The sequence below is a fragment of the Neolamprologus brichardi genome, chromosome 15 (assembly GCF_056152115.1).
Source record: "Neolamprologus brichardi isolate AB-2024 chromosome 15, ASM5615211v1, whole genome shotgun sequence".
NCBI classification, from domain to species: domain Eukaryota; kingdom Metazoa; phylum Chordata; class Actinopteri; order Cichliformes; family Cichlidae; genus Neolamprologus; species Neolamprologus brichardi.
This window is the reverse complement of record NC_142118.1, coordinates 23,226,042-23,247,774: the sequence shown is the minus strand read 5'-3', so window position 1 is coordinate 23,247,774 and position 21,733 is coordinate 23,226,042. Positions and strand designations below refer to the sequence as shown.

The 21,733-nt window shown below is 43.3% G+C and overlaps 1 protein-coding gene across 5 annotated transcripts in view; it reads right to left on the bottom strand.

The window, feature by feature from the left end:
- Positions 1-21,733, bottom strand: part of myo6a (myosin VIa) — a 144,744-nt gene that overhangs the window by 68,169 nt on the left and 54,842 nt on the right. For all 5 annotated transcript variants that reach the window (XM_087852510.1, XM_087852507.1, XM_087852508.1 and 2 more), the window contains exons 13-15: positions 5,075-5,232; positions 4,727-4,818; positions 2,747-2,819 (exon numbers count right to left, since the gene is read on the bottom strand). In XM_087852510.1, the coding sequence (XP_087708636.1) occupies positions 2,747-2,819; positions 4,727-4,818; positions 5,075-5,232 (323 nt within the window). The remainder of the gene's footprint in view (positions 1-2,746; positions 2,820-4,726; positions 4,819-5,074; positions 5,233-21,733) is intronic.

Sequence of the window (21,733 nt, the reverse complement as noted above, 5' to 3'; positions counted from 1 at the left end):
TAAAAACCAGTTTCTCTGCATATTTAAGTCAAAAACAGTTGTAAGTATAAAAATAAATGATTAAGTCTCGTCGTTGGCGAAGCCCTCTGTGTGACTTTGAGAGATCAAAGCTGTGAGTTTTACAAAGACGGATTCTTTTTGTGAACCACTTTTGTTCAGTGATGGAGACAGATGGATTCCTTTACTCAAGAAGCTGAAATGTCTACAAGAACCTAAAAAACAACTATTTAGGAAGCTCATTTTTAACTTTTAACAGCTCCTCTAGTGGAGATAAGAAGCTGGAGAAAGCAGCTTCCCTTTAAATGTTCTGAATTTGCTACAGATCCTACTTTCAAAATGTTATTTTAAAGATTATTTTAACAGAAAGAAGAAAATAAAGGAAGAAGGTGAGGTCTGCAGTGACCGACAACACGCCTGTGAAGGAAAAGCTGTCAGCGCTGAACAAACAGCCAGCAAACTGACAGAAAACTGAGGCGCAGGGGAGGAAGTTTACGTGGGATGACTGGCTGATTCAGAGGATGACGTGGGGGATTGTTTAGAAGATATGATTACCTACCTACGTGAGCTTTAGCAGTCTTTTTCAGTAATGTTTCCTGACAGGAACTGACATGCTGCACAGTAGAGGCTCTTTGATGGAGACTCCTACTCACAAACTATTCAGCAAATGAAGGTCAGCAGAGCTTCCAGCAGCAAAAACCTCGGGAGGCATCCCGTCATCTGCCCCTTCATTGCTCAATCCGTCCACCTTCTCTCCATCACAGGAGACAACCAGCAACAAACGAAAGGGCGCATGGCTGCACGAGTTAATAAAACCTGAATGAAGTGAAAGTAACGCTTTGAACAAACTTCTGTGACGTTAAAGAACTTTTTAATAGTTCCCACTCCTCCTCCTCCTGTTTGTTTCCATCTCCGCCTTGTTCTGTGTGCAGTCACGTGGCCGCTGCTTGTACAAATGTAATTTTCTGCTACATCAACTGTGATTTTTACGTCCCCTGAACAAAGAGGAGCTTCTCCTTTTATAACACGCAACGGGAATCCAAACCAGCAAACAAACAACCGCGTTTCGGTAATCTACGAGCCAGCGAGCACAGCCAGCCTCCCGCCTCCAAGCAGCTCGCTCTGCTGTAGTTAAACATCTCATACTGAAAGCACAGAAAGCATCATTAACCACCTTCCCCTTAGATTGCTCTGTCACATCAGTCTCCCTCCATGTTTATAAACTATTAAGACACATTTCAGTCAGGACGGGAGTTCACAGGCTTGGGGGCTTCGTAGTTCGTCCTCTTTGCGGTCTTTGAAGCGGCACCGAGGCTCGGAGGTCAAAGTGAAGAGAGGCAGCTCTCCTAAAACTGAGGATGATGAGCACTGAGGTGAATAATGAGCAGCTTTTACAGGACACTCTTAGATATAGGGCCAATATATAATATATTTCATTTTTAGGCGACACCTTAGTGTTTGAACTAGAGCTGTCTTTTTCAGTCTGATGTACCCAGTCGACATCAACACATCCCCATAGACTGTATAATTACGACGGGCACAGCCATCTTTGAAGCAGTGCTATTTTTGCATGGGAGTTAGCTAACCCCCCTCAATTAATCAGAACCTAATTAGTTCTGATTGGATCTCGTCTCCCCGAAAGGTTTTCATCTCATTTTTATTCATTGACAGAAGTTTCAGTACGTCATGGTTTTCGTCCTCGTGCATTAGATTTTATTTAGCTATTGTGTTTTTGCCTGAAAGAAATTACTGTTGATGAAACCTATGATGAAAATCAATGAAATGAACACTGTCTGGATGTCAGCTATTTAGTTTGGACTGCAGATTCTGAACTCTAAGGATTTTAGGCATTGATGTGTTGGCTCCTGAAATGACCACATTTAAATCAGAGTGAGAGGTTATTGCTTGGTTAGCGAGATGCATTCATAAACTGTATTGGACGCAGCACACAAAGATTCCCCCAATATCCACAGAGACTGTAAACGTGCTTATTTCAGCCTTATAGTTGGACATTTCAATGTTAGAGTCTAATGGGGAATTATTCACTTCAGCCTCGAGGTTGCTTCTCGCAATAAAGTGCTGCACAAAGTGTTAAAACTCAGCCAGCATTCGGTCTCAGAGCACTTACTCTCAGGAAGAGATTTTAACGGGTTTATTACACTTTATTTGTGTGAGATGAAATTTTATAGTAACAGCTGGATGAGTCTGTGTTTCCTTAGGAATATTAAAAAAATATAGCTTTAAACATTAATATAATAAACCACACAAAAGATAAGATGTAGCACTGATCAGAGGATCAGAAGGAAATCTTTCTTTGTGAACTAAAACAACAAACTCTCCACATTAACGCCAAAACTTTGTGTGAAAGCCGCAGGCGGGATTTTTAAAGATTCATTACTCTGCGTGTGCTGAAGGTTTAGTATCAAACCATCAGCTCTTTAACTCTTGCACTGGTTGTTCCAGAGCAGAAACGGGGGGAAGCTGATCAAATCCCCTCCACACATTCATGCACCATCTAGATATTTAAAGAGGAATTTGAACTGCGTTTTGCACCTTTGTGGGGTATCTGAGGTGCACAGTTGGAGTAGGGAATAGTTCACATTATGCTCTATGCACTAATAAAAAGAGTGGTGTAAAAGAGAACAAATATCAAACCCCTCTGCAGAGAATTTCATCGGCACAGAGGACTGACTGCAGCTGCTCTGAATGCACAATCACGCGAGCTGAGCGAGGAGTGGCGTCTTCATACCTATGCAGTCCTGATTGTCGACGTAGTGAACCTCGTTGACTCCCAGCCCCTCCCGCTGGTACAGCTCTTGCTCCTGGAATGCAACAGAGAAATTTCTAATGAGAAATCATAACGGTATTCACGGCATGCCCGGTGTTCATCTAACGAGGGCAGGGACGGCTCGGAGGTTCTGCCTGGGGGGCATTCAAGCTCTCTAACAAGTGGCGCTTAGGCCAGGCTTTCTGCTAGTACACTTTCATGCAAAAATGAGCATCTAAAGGTGATGGGACTTTTCATGCTGCAGACAGATGTTTGGGCAAACGAGGAGTTTTAAAGGTAAGAAACAGACAGCCGCTGTTAGAACACGGTCGAGGGAAAGTCAAACACAATCCACTGTTTAATGTGGCCCTTCTCTGAGGTCTGCGGTTTACAGACAGAGCAGATGATTCAATTACGGCACTGATCCAAAACTCTGGATTCTGCGAGTGAACTATGATTACACAACAGTCTGACAGAGAAACCTCAGGGTCTTCAACTAAACAGCATTTCTTTTGTTGGAAACAGCTCCCGACGACAATAAACCCATTAAGGAGGCTGTGGCTTTCCAAGGTCAGCAAACGCTGTGTGTTGGCGGAGGTCTGAGCGCTTGAGTTCCTTCTCCTTTATTATAAGAAGACCTTCAAAGAGAGCGTTGTTATTTTCCCAAACAGAAACGCAGCGTTTCACAGACTTGAACGCCGTCAGTCTCCGTGCCACCTGTTGCTAATGACTGTTTGGGTGCTGATAGAAGTGGCAAGTAAAGAGTTTCATCTGAACTTGAGAGGATGTCAAGCGAAAGAAAAGAAACAACTTCTGTTCCAAGAAGAAGTTTACTAAAATCAGCACGAAACTTCCCACCTTTCAATTCTGAGCTTTGTTAGTAGCGCAGACAACACACCGGTCTGCTGTGGCGAGACGAGCCTAAAGGCCGGTCCTTCTACGAAGTGTGTTCACAAAAGTTCAGGACTTTTGTCGATGACTCAAAAATGACAAATCAACTTTAAGGATCTCCTAACTTTCAAGGAGAGCTGTCAAATCTGTCATAGTGGGCCGTGCTGATAATGGGCCAGAAAAACCATCATAAGATGGTCTTAAACAAGGACCACCAGTCCTCTTCAGCAGATCGTCTTCCCTTAAATGTCCTTCACTTCCTGTGGAGTCTAAAGAGCGCCATTTTGACATAGTGGATGAGGTCTTGAACACTCTGCAGTGGAACAGGTACAAAGGGAAATAAAAGGACACAGAAAACGGTCCAGCAATGCACAAGAAGATGATCCCTTCAGGATCATCAGCCAGATTTATATCTTAGTAAGGTTTCTGACTTTTACAGATTTTTATTTCTGAAGCTTAGAAAAAGCAACAGATATACTTTTCCACCTTAAATGCGAGTCTAGCTCACATTTAAGGTGATAACATCTCTACGCTGAGAGAACAGCGCAGGTAAAAGTCCATCCGTATCGGAGGTAAATTCCTGCTGGATGCTACATGCTTCAGAAAAGCTCCAGAGAACGCAGGGAACGGGAGTCTCTCCAGAGATCATGTGAGGATCTGATGTAAACAGTGTGAAAGGCTCAGCCATGGAGCCAGGTTGAGGGTATTTGGGCATGTGTCTGCTTAAAGTACAAATAAAAGGTAGAACTTAGTTGAATGGATGGAAAAGTTTTCTGACATAAACAGCAATAAACCTGAAGCACACTTTCATATTAAAATAAAACCTATTATAGTAAAATTCATGTTTTGCAGAGATGAAAATTTAAACTTCATGTTCAGACGTTTGGAAAATGAAAACTTTGCAACCTGCAATTTGAAAATGTGACATCTAGTCTCAGAAAAGAATTGCCTGCAACAAGAAAAACACTTAAAGTTTAAATGGAGAGTCCTCCACAGATGTCTGCTTTGATTTGACGGCGTTCGCTGGCGGAGGTGAGATGGTGCAGGGTTTTACTTTCAAACAGCTCTCACCTCTTTCAGGATCCGCTCATTGAAGAACTGCTGCAGCTTCTCGTTACAGTAGTTGATGCAGAATTGCTCGAAGCTGTTGTGCTCAAAGTACTCTGCAAATATATTCGTTACACAATGTGTGTCAGAGCAAAGTGGACTATTACAGAATCATTTCTGAGGTGATGTGAGCTTTCAAAACATGCATTACTTCTTTTTTATCTCCTTAGAAATAACAAGTTATCAAACCAACCAACAGGTTTTTTTCCCCTTAAAACCATCAAACAGAAACATTTCTCTTAGTTTTAAAAACACGTTCTCTATAAAAACCTTGAAATTCTGATGTTTTATTGTTATTATTGTGATACTGACCAAAGCCAGCGATGTCCAGGACGCCGATGAAGTTGGCGGAGGAGTCGAAGGGGAAGCACTGGTTGACTCTGGTCACCACGTGGTCAAACAAACGGCTGTACACGGCCTTGGCCAAAGCGTCCCGGGCGTTGTTGGCCTGCTCGACTTTGAGCGGCACTCTGGGAAAGACACAAAGATAACAGGTTTAAATAAATCAGAGATTTTAGGTTTTATTTTCACTTACAGATGGTCAAATAAGAAGAAAGTGTAAAAGTTAAACCATGTGCTCAGGCTTCCACTTTCAAAAGCAAATTCTTGTTCCACAGAAAGATCCCAGCAGAGACACTCGGACACAGCAACCTCTTCTCTCTCCCAGGTCATCATATAATGCTCAGGCAGCTATAAATGCTCAATACCCAGTGCTGCTGGCTTTAACTCCCCTTTTACTGGTTTTCTGCTCCAGGCGTGCAACTCCAGGATTTAAAAACACTGAGCTTACAGCCCAAAACAACAAATCTGCCACGTCTAGATAAAGCGTAAAGTCTGCTTACATACCTGCAGATAAATGCTGGGTTTAAATGAACTGGGCTAGCTGGACCTTCCAAGCAGGTAATTGTGTTATTGACAGCAGCAAAGAAAGAGGGATTGGGTGGGAGGCAGTGGCCATAAATCGGCGACAGAAACCATAACTGGCAGCGAGCTCTGTGGAGGTACATTGTAATTGCTTCAGACTGAGTGCAGACAAAAGGAGTGACCTGACGGCAGAGGCTGGACAAAATACACCGTATTAATCTGCTGCTGGGGCCGAGTTTGTGAGCCGGCTTTACTTCTGGACTTTACTTCAGCACGACTGCAGTGCACTCAAGGACACGCTGGGAAATAACTCCACACGAGTGGCACTCAGACAACCAAAGCTCCCAATAACGACTCCCAAAGTCCTCCTCCCTCCCTCGGCGGCAAATTATCTCCTCTGCACATACCTCTATAAGCCACACATGATATCAGGGGAGTTGTGATCCCTGCAGGTGGCTCGGTTGGTATTTTTCTAATATATTATGCTGCAGGGTGACCTCCTGAGCCAAGGGCAGACCTAATAAAGCTGCATTTCCAGTCTATTTGCATACATGAAAACATACAGTGAAGTGCTACACATTTAGATTTTAGGCATCGTGAATTTATTCTCCAGCATGTGCATAAACATACATATTTGCTCATATAGATTTCTCTTACCGATTAAAGCAGTTATTTTCACCAATTGAGATCACCTTCAGCTACGTTCTCACACTTATAATTCATTAAAACTTTATTTTTAATAATAACAACAATAAATTACTGCTTTAAGAGAGTGGTAGGCGCTACTGTCTATATAAACAGGAGCTGCAGCTTCTCTCTAGAGTCATTTTAAAAGTGGTGCAGCCCATTAAGAGGAGCCGTTTGCTCAGTCATCACCATCTCAGTTAGAACAAGGAGTCCTGCAGCAGATGGTCCGACCGCCCCCGCAGAGATCGATCAGCTATAGACGGTTACCCAAGATGCTTCAAACCACCAACCTACCTGCTAAGTTTCTTAGAATTTAATGGTACAGAAGACATCCTTATTTTAAAGCTTTTCCCTCTTTACTGCACTTTGAGTAAAAATCAGATGTTTTTTGTTTTGAAGGCACATCTCAGGCGTCCTTTGGAGGAGTCAAATTAATAAAACAAGACAAACATTACGAACTCTGCGTTTTTTAACCTCGGTGTTGTGAAGCAGTGTATTTTAACCCAAACTGTGACCGTTTTCTTAACCCTAACCACACAGTTTACCAGGGAGTGGAAGTGAAAGTAAACACGGATCCATTCTGGGGCCTTTATTGTTTCTGTTATATCTGCTCCCTCTTCACCACATTTTGAGCACTTCTAAGGACATTTTTGTTCACCGCTATGCAGACGACATTCAGTTATATATCTCTAGCTCTTTGTTTCCAAGCTACAGGGTTTGCACAGGTCCTTGAACTCTATTAACAGTTAGTTTGCTGATAACTTTTTCCAATTTAATGAAGAGAAAACAGTCCTTGTTTGTGCCCCTTGCTATATTTACTAAAACGTCTATCGGGAAAGTGACTCAGCTTTCACTTTAGAGAATCACATTAAATCTCGGATTTGCTTTTTCTTTTTTCTTTTACTTATGTACTTATGTATTTTTTACTTTGATTTTTTACTGCATGTATAGAAATAGGATTAAAATAGGACCTTTTTCACTTTTCTCACCATTTTCAGAACAACCTAAGCTGCTCTGTGCTGCAGATACAAGATTTTAAAAACCCAGAAGCTCCTGTGACTGCAATCAACTCTCAAAATTAAGCATCGGAAAGATAAAAATGATATGCTTTCCATTATATGTGACAGCTTAGCCTTCACAGAGTTAACGCTTTTAACAAGTGAGGTTCAAAATTAAATGTAAATATAACCCGAGTTGCACTTCAGAATGTAACGCAAAGTGTTTTTGCACTTAGCGAAAGTTACAGCCACAGAGGGGACCTTAAAATCGGACTCATCGCCTATAACCTGTCCTGGAGCTCCTCTCCTTCACCCTTGCCCTCTCTCCATGTTAAATTCATGGCCCCGGGGCACCGCAGCCAGAGGTTCTAACACTGCAGAGAGCCCTGTTCATTTAAAAACCAAGAGGTCTAAATGTCAGGGCAACATAATGTCAGAACACTAATCGTACAAGCAGCCTAATATGTATTCCCTGTGAGCCTCGGTGCTGAGAATGTGTTTCTTCCTCTTCTCTCTCGGTGTAATTACTGATGTCGCCTTGTGTAGAAACTCTGCGCTCTGAAGACGCCTGCTGGCCTGCAGCTGCTCCTCGGCCCCGTCCTCAAAGACACCACACGCACAAGAAGATTGCTTTTAAATCAGACTTCTGAGCCAAAAAAAAGCAGCACTCACATATGAAAGAGAGGGCACTACACCGCCACTCATGTAGACACATTCACACCGAGCATTCACCGGATACACTTGAAAACCCAGTTTTTCCTCTGTTTTACAGCCCCTTAGGCACACTGAGATACAAATCAGAACTTTTCTGACAGTCATAACCACAACTTTTATGATACCCGAAGAAAAAGACTCCTTCTTAGCATGATTTACAACACTGCACCGAATGCCCATTGCAGCAGGTGGCTAGCTTGTTTGCATTTATATACTTATGTGCAGACGGGGCTCTCACAGCTGTCGAGTACATACACGAGTGTCATTCGCATTCATCATAAAGGTGCGATGGATGGAGGGAAAGATTGCATATTTTGCTTGTAAGAAATCCACTTTGGTTGAGTGGATAAACACTTTTTCTTGTCTGAAAATACGTTTTAATTAACAGACACAACACATGGGTAAAAGCAGCCTTAGGTTAGGGCACAATTTACACAAGTACAGATTTAAGATGTAAGACTATAAGATTGAAGCTTTAGTTTAAGTTTGGCTTTAGCAACAACAACAAAAAAATGATATACTGGCAGAGGAAACAACCACAAAGGCCCTACGAGGTACATGATGACATCTGGGAATAGTACGAACCGAACTTTCTGGTAGAGAATGATCCACAATTTTTCTTAGAAATGACGAGTAAAAGTACTGGGAGACATTTACATGTGCAGGATCTTCTGTGAGGTCACTGAACAAGCCTCCAACAGCCATTAACTGTTGACCTCAGCCGGCACGAGCGCTCAGATTGGCATCTTCCATTTTCTCTTTGCCCTCCCACTCATCTCCCCTCCAGTCACTCGCTCTGTTTGAAATTACACTCACATTAAAGGTTCCCTGTAAAGCTTCAGGTGTCGTACGACTCTGCCCGCCTGGGTTTCAGTTCTTTCTGCCGCCCGTCGCTCTTTTACCACCGCTTATTTTATCTGATGCTCAGTACATTGTCTGTCTCTTTCACGCCCCCCCCCCCCGACTCAATTTTCTCTCCACTTTTACTTTGTCACATAAAAACACTTGATTTCTCTTCATTGTAAAGTAACTCCATTTCCCTGGTTTCTGTTTTTTTTTTTTCTATTTCACCTCACTCATTATTTCCACCAAATTAAAAAGAAAATGACCCCGTATGACTGCAGCACTCCAGAGTGGTTTCTGATCTGACACATTCCCACTGTGCCATCACGTCAGCAGGTTTATGCTTGGGCTATTCCGGGCTATGAAAACCAAGTTGTTAACACAATATTTACATTCAGTTATGGAGCAACATGATCTTTGATTTCAGATCTACACAGTTTTTCTTCTCCGTTTTTGCTCTCTACCAACTCCTGTTGTAATTTAACTCGTTAGCTGTGAAATACTCCATTTTGCTCACAAATAATCAATTAGTCATTAATATATAAAAAACAAACAAACAATCTTTTATAGAAATGCAATGGACTGGCAACCCGTTCGGGGTCTTGTCCATTTATCCATCCATGTGTTGTTCTCCCTACAACAAGAAAAACTGAAGATGGATGACACCAACGCCATCAGCAATATCAGGCGTTGCCGTCCTAAAACATGCGTGGCGAGATTCGACAATACCGTACAAGCAAAGGAAGACTACGGCTGTCCCAAAGTCTGAATACTAGAACATCACTATCTGCCCCAGCAATCCACACTGATGCCCTGGTGAGCAGTCTGAGGTGGAAGGTGATCTTCAGCGAGAATAGTTCCCAACAACTACCAAATGCTGTTTTTTTTCTGCCCATTCCCACCTTCTGATTGTGTCAGTCTGCTCTTTGGCACATGGCAGGGAGTGTTTTCAGAGGTTATTCACAGAGTAAATATTGCTTTCTGTTTCACAAAATGTTCTACAACCTATGTATGTATAATTGTAGGGTCTACCGTACAATATAAAGCACCTTGAGGCGACTGTTGTTGTGATTTGGTGCCGTAGAAATGAAATTGAATCCAATTCAACTGAATTATTATGCAAGCGAACAAGCGAGAACAAACCAAAGCACTCCAGCTTTAGTTAAACAGCAACAAACATTTCATCATGCATCAGCCCTCACTACTGGAAGCCACTTTGCAACCTGCCTCCACCCATGGTGGTGTCACTGACTTATACTCCGCTTTGTGCTGTTAGCATACTTGTTATTAATCTCCGGCTCTTTTGCACAGCATGTCTTTTATCCTGTCTTCCTTCTCTCACCCCAAACGGTTGCAGCAGATGGCCGCCCCTCCCTGACCATAGTTCTGTCGGATGTTTCTTCCTGTTAAAAGGGAGTTTTTCCTTCCCACTGTCACCAAAGTGCTTGCTCGTAGGGGGTCATATGATTGTTGGGTTTTTCTTTGTATGTATTATTGTAGGGTCTACCTTACAGTACAAAGCGCTTAAGGTGACTGCTGTTCTGATTTGGCGCTGTACAAATAAAACTGAATTGAATTGAAATTGAAAAGACAGAATTACTACAGGTAGAAATCTTCTCTCGACTGACATGGTTCTGACTGAACTGCTTTAGAAATGTTTTGGAGAGATGAGCCTCGACATATAAAGCTCCCAAAATTATCAGCCTTCTTTATTCAAACAAAGATGAAAAGACGGAGAACGGTCTGCAAAGAAAAACAACTGTTCACACAGAAAAAAGGATCTTTTCATAGTGCCAGTGTTATTCATGAAAACCCCTTTTTATCGATGGAAATTCTCAGAATCGCCAATGGTGAGGTTACTGTCACCCATTATTATAGAAGGACACGCTGCACATTAAGCATGTGAGTAAATATGAAAAATTTAAGACTATGTAATCAGTTTAAGTATTGCACTACAGAAAGGCAACGAGCAGCAACCGGATTAGAAAGGAAAAGCGGTGCATCATTGAGTTTCTGGTTAATAAAAGCAAACCAGCTCCATGCAAACCAGCAGCTCACGCACCGTTGCAACAAGTTGGCCGATGATTGCGCTCTCGTGTCCGTTGCCAGTGAATGTGACTGGACGTTTCGATGGCTGTCATATGCCGATTTAGACGACACACTGCATGGTTTTATCTGCCATACATCAGCATTAAATTGATCAGAATGCTCTTTATTTATAACTGCCGCAGCAATTCCAAGCAGACCACAGACTCTCCACAAGTCTAAGCTGCCATTAAACGTTCACTCCAGGGACGCAGCCATGAAACAACAGCACAAGTGCACGCAAGTCTACTGTTACCGAGTGCCTGAGTACAAACTGTGCAACCTTGTACGCATTTGGCTGCCACAGAGGAATATAAATTATGCTGTTGACGAGACTGAAACGTCTTCTGACTTCTTCACGGCCGAAACAGAGCGAGTCTCATTCACCCTTAAAAGCATCAAAGGTTCCAGACAGCGCTGGTGGCGCGATGAGTCAGTTTGTTGACTTGTAATTAGGCGACTCGTGTCAGAGAGCCTCTGCGAGTTCATTATGCATCCAGTGTGCCATTTGTTTGAATCGTTCTGAACTGCATCTTCATGCAATTATGTTCTTTCAGCCAGCGTCATGATGACCTGACATTGACTTTTTGACTGAGCAACGAGACGCCTTTCAGTAAGTTTCTAAGTAGTTTGTGTGTCTTTGTGTTTACGAACGTGAGATCAGCAGCAGGTGAAAAGCTGTTCAACTGCAGATGTTAAAGGACTAAAAACTCCATGACCATGTTAATCTGTTATTTCTGCAAAGAACATGGTTTGTATTTACGGCAGCAGTGAGGGCGTGGGGCGTGCAAGAAAGAAGGTGCTTTTTAAATGAATAGACGACATTATTATTCACTTTGTGATGCAATAATCAATCCCCCCTCCGATGTGTACTCTGAGTAAACTCTAAATACAACCTTGAACTGCAGAGTGTAGCGTCTGATCTGCTCTGGAGCCTCAGCACGCTCAGAGTAAGGACAAAGGCTTCCACCTGCTGCAGGTTCTGGTTAGAACAAACTCTGCTGGAGCAGAGTTTGTTCTGCTCTGCTCCAGCTCAGAGCAGAACAAACACCAGTCCAAGGTGGAGCTCAAAGTCTGTCCAAATGTGAATGACATCAACGATCAATCTCCTCCTACATTGTCTGATCACGGCGACAATGCTAAAAGTCATTAGGCGACCACAGTGAGTGCAAACAACCTTGTTAGGGTTTATGTAACGGACAACCTGACCTCACAACTACTGGCTGATTTTGGGCTCTTGCAGCAGATGGCCGTCCCTCCCTGATCCTGCAGGAGGTTTCTTCCTCTTAAAAGGGAGTTTTTCCTCCCCACTCTTTGCTTTGTATTACTGGAGGATGTTGCTGTTGCTATTCTGCATTTTATGAACAGAACTGAACTGGATTTTTAAGGGTTTAAAACTGTTGATGTCACTTTAGATAATCAGCACTGTTCAAAGGGGTGAGAACGGTGATCATGAACGAGCCTTTGAAACAGGCGAACTCTAGTATGCCTGCAGACACGACAACTTTAACACTCTCAGTCTATTCATGCATGCCACAGTGACTCAAAACCCCAGTTTTTCCAGGACCTCATCCCAGAGAAACAAATGAATGTCAACACAGTCAAATATTCTGCTCAATGTTAGGGGCACGAAGTCGATTTACACAATGTTCCTGTGTTGACTGGATTGCTGGATTGTAGGTATAGACTGGAAGACAACAGCCGGTTACTTGCTTCAGTTTGAATCCCCATCATGTTTGTTTTCTCAGTAATTTGTAGTTATTGTCGATGATGTCATTACTGCACTGCACAAGACTGCTGCACTGTAATCACAGCGTGGGACTGTGAGGATTAAAGTGCTTGTAGGGGAGATGTCTTTAATCCTCTGGCTTTTCTCATCGCGCTTGAAAAGTCATCTTTACCTGGAGCAACCTCCAAGAGCCTCAGAAACAAAGCAGGAGGTGCTGATGTGCACTGATAGTATACACAGCACACATGAGGCTCTGCAGTGCATCGTCTACATGTGGGAAACATGTCAGAGTTCGTTTTAAATTTCAATAGAACAGTGGCAGTATAATGTCCTCGTCAGTGGATATCAGGCCCTTGTAGAGCAAACTTTAGCATTTTGTTCTAGACAACCCAAAACGTGATGTCCACATATGCGGACGCCAGGTCGTGGGAGGTTAAACCAGTTAAACCCCCGCGGAGGGTTCACGTCACCGCGGTGTGTGCTGCTCTGCATCGCCTCGATCCTCCACTTTGCAGAGACGAACACCTGGACACCATCGCAGGTCCACGAACCCTGTTTAAGGCGCAGCAACCGAAGCATCAAAGAATCAGAGTTTAAACTCTGGCTGAAATCTGGTTATCTTTGTCCCTTTGCTAAAAAGCCATAGAAACATGACTGTAAAACAACTCAATTTACTGTGAGATCTCAGCTTTTGTCCATAACACTGGAAAAGGGTCAATTATACACTTGCTGAAATAACAGTTTTTAAAATTAAAAGCTGAAGTTAGAAGCATTTTTCAGGAAATATTCGAGTAAATGTGAGCAGGAAAGTGCACTTACTTGTCTTCAGCCTGAGCTGGAATATGTGAAAAATGTCTACAGTGCAGAAATCGAGTATTATGGTGAACATGAAAGGCTCATTTGCAGTCTGCAGAAATAAAATTAGTGAAATCCAAATGATTGACCGGGCTGTTAGTTCCATTATCTTAATGATTGTTTTCCTTCTTTAATTTGTTTTGAGGAGCGTGTCTGCATGAACATGATGAAAAGTTGAAGAAATCAGGTCACATAGGAAGCAGCAGCACGCACGCACGCACGCACGCACGCACACAGAAATGTCTCTCCTGAAATTAGACAAAAAAAGAACCAAAAGAGAAATATCTGATTTTAATTCAGACTCTCTGAATCCCATGTGCCTCACACGCCTCTCCTCTCTTTATTCCCCCACTCTTTCGGACGGTCTCTCGCCCTCACACACGCCGCCGTCTGCGCTTCCTCCTTCATGAACCACACGCACAAATAGCCGGCTGACGCGATGCATTCAGCTGGCGACGGTCCAGCCGGCTGCCTCGCTAGAGTTCACCCGCTTTGTCCGCTTTTTGCCAACAGCGAAAATTACAGCAATAACGTGTGAAATTTTCATATAAATGAGCAACAGTACGGAGCCGACCATGCCACCGCAACGCTGCGACACCATTTTCACAACGCCCTCAGAGCTCTGAATAGTTACAGCCACTATGTGGGAGAAACTCACAAAATTAAAGTCTGAGTTTGAGACTTTTTGTTTGTTTGGATTTTTTTTTTTTAAAGGGTGTAAATAAACAGCGGCAAGTAAAGCTATCAATCTGTGCAGAACTCCCAGACCTCGCTCTCCCCCTGGCCTCCTACTCTTCCTCCTCCAAACAATATCTCCTAATAACGTGTCAACAAACCAGCAACACTGTGAATTTCACCACTGAACTCTGATTGGGTCAAAGGCATCTGTTACTGCTCGCTGAGAGAGAGAAAGCAAGAGAATGACACACACAAGGATGAAAGTCACCCGCTGCCTTTAAGGGTCTCCACGGCCAATCATCTGCCTGTCAAAAAACCCTCCCTTTGCTTTCATCGTCAGTAGATTTCCGCAGTCGCCTACAGTTTACAACTAGTCTGCAAACACAGTCGAGCAGCAGAAACACAAACCACTCAAAGAAAAACAACAGTAAGAGGAGCATTAGTTAGTGGTCAATTATTAGATTAAATTCATTGTTTAAAATAAGGAGCAACCTCTGCGGCTGAAAATCAAACATGTATGGAAGCGCCAAAAGCTGCAGTTCCTCTAATGTCCACTTGAGGCGTTGTTACCGTGACATCACCCGCTGGTTGCTGGAGTCTTGTTTCGGAGCTGCGAGTTGAGCGCTTACAGCAGGTGTGACGAGGCAGGGCGGGGCGGGACTTTGTCTAATAACTTGTGGTTGACACTCAGCAGCCAATTACTGTGGGGTTTTATAATTTCCCAAATAACCCTCAGATAATGTTGAATGACCGAAATTTTATTTTTATTCATTATGACCCAAAATGAGCGACTGAGTACGTAAATGGAGACTTCCAGAGGACTGAAAGTCTTAGTGCGTCTACAGCCGTCGACATCTGGTGGCCGGTTTCTGACCTGGAAGCTACATTTTTACTCATTTTATTTTGAAATAAACAGATAAAATAATCTTTTTTCCCCATATTGTGATCACTACATGCTGATCATGCCACAGGTCACATGACGTTTTATTTATTTATCAGCAATATGTTTTTTAAATCAGCAGTTGTATCTGTGCTCCTTTGAAACACTTAAATGAATCATCGGGCGTGCAGGGTATTAACACCTCTTATATTACTAATGTTGCGTCTGATAAATTAAGACTTCATTTCCTTCTAAACTAATTGTATAATTGTGCAGCTTCCCAGCAAATCTCTTCCCCGAAGGGGAGGAACATGCTGGAAAGCATTTTCTCCATCCCCTCCGACCATCTGCCTCCATCGGTGCGTCTGCCGCCTCCTCGTGCAAAGAAGATCTTTTGCTTTCTCAGTCACAGGGTTTTTCTTTCTGGCTTTAACAGAGAGAATAAACATGTTGGACGGGATTTTTCCCATCAGCTTTTCATTCCTTCCACCATCTGCCACAAGACTGCAGCCATGCAGTCCACACACACACACACATTCTTTTCAAACTAATGGTTTTGTATTATGGTGCTGTGTGCACTGATTTATATTCATCGGTTCTCTCTCGCTCTCTTCCACATCACCTGACCTTATTAGGGATCATAATTTTTGGACCCGACCCGGTCATTAGAGCATTTAGGATTCAGTCCTGCCGATGGCAGTTCTCTTTACTGTAACCAGAGAGTTTTGAAGGTGCCACTCAGAAAACCGTAAACCCACCCCAGCTCTCGGTCCAGGCATTTGCCCAGAGGTCCACACAAGATACCCCAAAAAAATGAACAAGCAAAATGTACAAGAGTCCAAAATATTAACAGACTGCACTTCCCCCTCTAATTCCCCCAGACTCAGTCGCTCACACAAGACAACAGTCCCCAGTGTGACAGCACTGCAGTGTCAACTTCAGCCAGTTTTGGTTCTTCTAATTTACTCTGAACTGTTGCTAGGAAAAGCTCTTTGGAAGGGAAACTCCAAACATTTCCAAAGCAGACGGGGTGGACGAAGAGCTGGACTGATGGACTCTGGGATTCTACATCAGAGGATCATCAGGAGCCAGCAGGAGGTAATAAATGAAGGACCTTCCTGGTGTGTGTTTGTGATTTGGGACATGTGCGTTGCGTCAAATATACTTTTTAAAATTCTAAAACCTCAAACACCTCCTCTGCCTGTCTGATTATTTGGCTACAGGCCATGAGCCCGTTAAAAATCTTCAAATGACTGCCCAGAGAAGCGTGCAGGAAAAGCTGATGTCCATTAGTCCAAATCCGTCCACTCCTCCATCGCTCCTGAGATCCATTCAGGGACCACAAACAGTTGAACAGGCGCTCAGCACTGACACCACATATACAGATAGACAGACGTCAGTAATGACAGGCTTTATTGGAATCCACACCAAATTCTGGCGTTTTTCTGTTCTTAATAAAGAAGACATTTCTTCTTTTGCCTAAATAGTGATGAAACAACAGAAATGTTGACCCTGCGATGACCTGTATCCAGTGACACTCACGCCAGTTAATGGGCTTCAAATGAATTTCCATCCTAAAATTACTGAGAGGAGAAACCTAGAATCTAAAGACTTGATCTGAAATTCAGTCAAATAACAGTGATGCGAGGCAGGCGGGTTCCAAGACGAACACATGCAGAACATCTCATCTAGTACCAGAACTTGAAGAATAGCAGAAGATTACGGGCATTGTACGGCAGGTCGATAACCGACAGGCAGAGGCAGGACGTGGCATTTAATGCACCTACACCTACTCCTCTCTCCGCATACGAAAGACGGGAAACAAATGTTGGCGTGGGAGGTTTGGAGCCAAGGCGAGCGGCTCGGCGTTCAGATGGCACACTCGGGCCGAGCTGCCAACAAAACAATCAGAGGCCTCAGAGAGCGAGCTCAGTGTATGCAACATGCACGATGAAGAGCATAAATGCGAGAGAGGCTGGGAGCCTCCACTGACCTCCTCGGACGGTCGCTTAAACAGCTCTCGAGGTAAACGTGCGAGGCGGTTTCTGTTATGAGTGTCGCATTATTTTCTCATCACTACCGGCCAGTGCTCGGCTGTGTCCCTGCCCTCCCATCTCCTCTTCTTCATCACTCTGAGGATTACCTTATTAGCTGCCTTGAACTCCTTCATGGTGGAGCAGCACTAGGTGATGGGGGAGGTTTGTTTAGGTGCATTCACTCCTCTCTGAGCCGGAGGGAGAATCTAATGCATGAAGCTGTCTCCCGGCGGCGAGCGCCGAGCCATAAAAATGGCATAACACTCATCTGAACTCCTCCTCCTCCTGAACACTTCATGGCTTCGCATTTATCTCGTTAAGCCGCAGCCAGCTGGTAAAGCTGTGAAAGGTCCGGGCCATCTCTCCGAGTGCAGATGCGTCAACGCCACTCAAGTCTTCATCCGTCACCGAGTCACGCTGGTGTCCACCTGGACTCCAGTTAATCCCGTCAGAAAGTCACTGCTGCAACTTTCACACATCAATCTTCAAACAAACAACAGACCAAAGTACACACTCCAAAATAACGTTTTTAGGCTACAAATAGTTAGTTAGCATCAGAATTTACCATAAATATGAACTCTGCAAAGACAATAAAACCAAAAATAAATGTCTGGAAGTTATTTTATAGTTTTTCACTTATTTGAACTTTAAACTCTTAATAACAAATTTACAAAATTAGACAACTGATGGGTTTTTGGTGTAGCGTTTAAACTTAAACCTTTTGAGTTACCTTCAGGACTGTTATATCATAGCGGCAAAGCATCCATTAACTGGCCGAGGTAAACAGGTAACACTTAACCCTGCATTCTTTTTAACGATCACTGGGGGGGGGCGACACCAGTAGCTGCAAAAAGACTTTGGTCCTGTAAAAGTCCATGGGAATAATGCTCGCTTCGCTGAGCTCAGTTCTCAGATGAGTTTATGGCAACTTGTGTTTGACAAGTCGTTAGCCAATGAGCTAACGGTTTTACAGTCAGATCCACCTCTAAGTCGTCACATCTGGTTTCAAAACACAACCAAGCTCACCTATTTAACGGGATGAGAGCGAGTTAGCAGCCCATTAGGGGCTCAAAGTAAAGCCACTGCTACTGAATCATGAACTGCGAGCTGAGCTGATCCAACTGGGAGAAGACCCTGGACATCCTTGAGGACCAACTGGACCTCCAAAGCATCCATATGTGACCGTTTCCACCGCTCATCTTTGTGTCCCTAAACACGACTTTTCACACGTACAAAAATTTATATTTTCCACTTTTAAAAAACCTGCAAGAAGAAAAGATGGGCAGAGTGAAGAACCTGAACCTGTACGAGGAGCCGTGTCTGCTGTTTGGAGGCTTCTTTGTTACAAAACGTGAGATTTATTTTGCCTTTTTCCATGTTGTTTACTCGGGTTAGCTGGTCTTCAGTGAAGCAGGTAAAATGAAGAGGAGTTATTCAGAGCCTCCTACACCTCCTCTCAAAAAGTTGGATATTTAGTGCTACCTTTGTCCCATTTCAGCCCATTTTATTGGGTTGATATTGTGTTTCTACGTATTTTATGACAGCATAAAAATAAATAAGTCCTCACTAACTAAAGTCCCTTCTGTTTACATTTGGACCTTTCAGCATTTCCAGTTTGGCTTTTTATGCACAAATTTTACAAAAGTGCATAAATTGAGCTGGAAGAAAACACCTTCCCCTGCCTGTAGGTGATGCACGCTACACTGAAACTGCTGCAGCAGGTGAATTACCAGCAATTTAAAACACATTAAGCACAGAGAACAGAATCCAGAAACAAACAGGACATTATGTAAAGAACGTTAAATATGTCTGTGAACAAAACCAAAGCCTGGAAAATTTAAGTTGCACGCCGTCCTTCTCACACAAACACACACACACACACACACACACACACACACACACACACACACACACACACACACACACACACACACACACACACACACAGCATTTTCCTCCAGCAGAAGGGGAGCGCCATATGTGCTCCGACAAGCCAATTGTCACATTTAACTTAAATTAGGCTTCCCACAGTTTAGCATGTGGAAGGAGGAGACGGACAGAATTTCAATGCTCACATTTATATAAAGGTGTGAGGCAAACACACTGGCCTGAGCAGTAAAGAGGTCTAGAAGCCCTGTTTGCATGATGTTTACCTTTGTTGGACCCCTTGCTGATGGTGTCTGTTTGTCATGTGCTGGTATTTTACACCTTTAAAAGGTAAAATTGTACCTGCTGCTTTAAGCAAGCTTTCTTCTCATTGGTCGCTGCTATTTGAACAGCTTCTATGACACCACAGAGAGCCCTGAGAAGAAAAAACTACACAAAACTGGTTGTTTCGAGAACTTCCACATCTACTATGAGCATCCAGTACAGAAAACCATCAGTGGACATTTGGTCCAGAAGCAGGATGATAAAAAGTCAGACACATAGACAGTCAACATCTTATATAACCTTAGATTCACATAATTGAAGCAGCCAGCCAAAGACAAACTGTTTACATCCACCCTAAGCGTCTGCCTTTATTCCTCTCGGCTTTCTTTCTAAATAAGAGCCATTAATAATATTAACGGACGGTGTTTTCTATCAGCATTATCTGTGATCCCTTTCAGGCTGTAGTAAACCGTAAAGGTCACCCTGATTTAAAGTGCCTAAGACCAGGAACTCCCTCACTCTGAGCACGCTGGTGCATGCTGCTCCCTCTTGGTGTTACAAGTTTCTGCATCACATTGTTGACGGGTTAAAGTGTGAAGTTTAAGATAAATCAGAGAGCGGGCATGTAGTAAAGCATGTTCTGACCCCAGATACATTTGAAAGTAGTTTGAAATAATGAGGATTATTTTATTCCCATTTGGGATTACATGTTTATGCCCAGGAATAAAAATCCAAATTAAAGTGTCGTAATGGACTGGATTTTAAGGAAACTAGATGGAAGCACATGAGGATAGGGTTTTTCTAACACCCCTGTTTCTTTCCAGTATTTTTAAGCTTCCTTCATAATGAGAGCTGAAATTTTCCGGACTGAAAAACACGCTCCAGAAGCTGTAAGCAGAAGAGTTTTACAGCCACCCCAAGTGTCACAACACGAATAAATAATAAAACAGTTAAAGTCACTTTCAATTAAATTCAGCTTTTATCTTTTTACGCCTGGCTCATAAAAACTGGACTTGTCAATGCGACGCTCTCTGGATCGGGTTCAAATCCAGCGACCTTCAGTTCGGTTTCCAAATACTGCTTTAGCTTTCTTGGCACCACCCAACCCTTCTGTGCAGCAAAGAGCAAAATGTTCCCGTCATACTGTGACTATCTAAAGAATTAGAGACCAATGAGGGCACTGGGGTGGACTGAGACTTGGTACCGTATTTCAGCATTTCAAGCCCTTGTGTCATCATCTAAAGCAGGGGTTGGGGAACTTTAGGCCCCAAGCCTGGGTCAAAACACACGAATCAAATCAAAGAATCGAATCAAATCAGAATCAAAAGTTCATTACTAGCCTCTGCAGAACTCCAAGACATGTTGAGGAGGTGATTTAGCCATTTAAATCAGCTGTGTTGGATCAAGGAGACATCTAAAACCTGCAGGACACCGGCCCTTGAGGCCTGGAGTTTCCCCACCCCTGATCTAAAGCTAAAAACTGACTCGTACTGGTTGATTCTTTTGTAGATGTTTGATCTTCTTTTCCTGATTATTCACTGGAGAAAATGTCAAAGAGTTTGAGGGGATTGTGGATTGTCTCCTCTTAGAGATACCTACAGCTTCGATTTACTGCAAGTTGCTCTTTACAAATCAAAGAAGGTGGTACACCAGGTTTTCTACTGGACAGATCCCATTTCCAGGGACACCGATGGGTTGAAACTATGTGACTATGTGGTTGTTGGTCCCCGATCAGCTGATATGGATTCTGGGCGTACGTGCTTGGTTGTTTTGTATTTTTCTTGTGTTTCTGAAGGAAAACATGAAAAATACGATGGAACGACCTTCCTGAAACATTCAGCCACCACTCTGACCTTTTCAAATCAACCTCATTTGAGCATCCCGGCGCTTCAATCAGAGTACAGATGGCCCTCCACTTTATTCATAATAAGTTTTGGCAAAAACACTCAGATTCAATCGGGTGTTTATCAGGACAACGAGATGAGGCGGAGAGTTGGCCGGCTCTTAGCGAGGCGTTACGCAGATCCTCGGAGCCTCGTTTCACTTCACCGTATATTCTAATGTCAGCTGCGGCGAAGCGTTTGCTCGTCTCTGGGCGGCGATTACAAGACGAGCAATACATCAGCCATCTGCACCGACGACACTGTGGGAGTCAGCGTACTCGTGCCTGTGTGCATCCCCGTGGACCGGATCTGCAAAGTTTTTAGAAGTCGCTGTGTTTGTGTGCATTTACATACTCCAGATGTTCCCAAGCTGAGGGTTGGGACACCCTACAAAAGATGACCATATTTTTTCCAACTTTAATCTGAGTCTCATTAGAGTACAAACTCCACTCGGCAGCTGTTCTGAAGCTTTCAGTCAAGCTTCAAACTGTCAATTGTTTTTGCAGGCACAGTAGATTTTTTTTTTTTAAACAATAACAATGTGAGAAGTTGTACAGTGAGAGCTGTC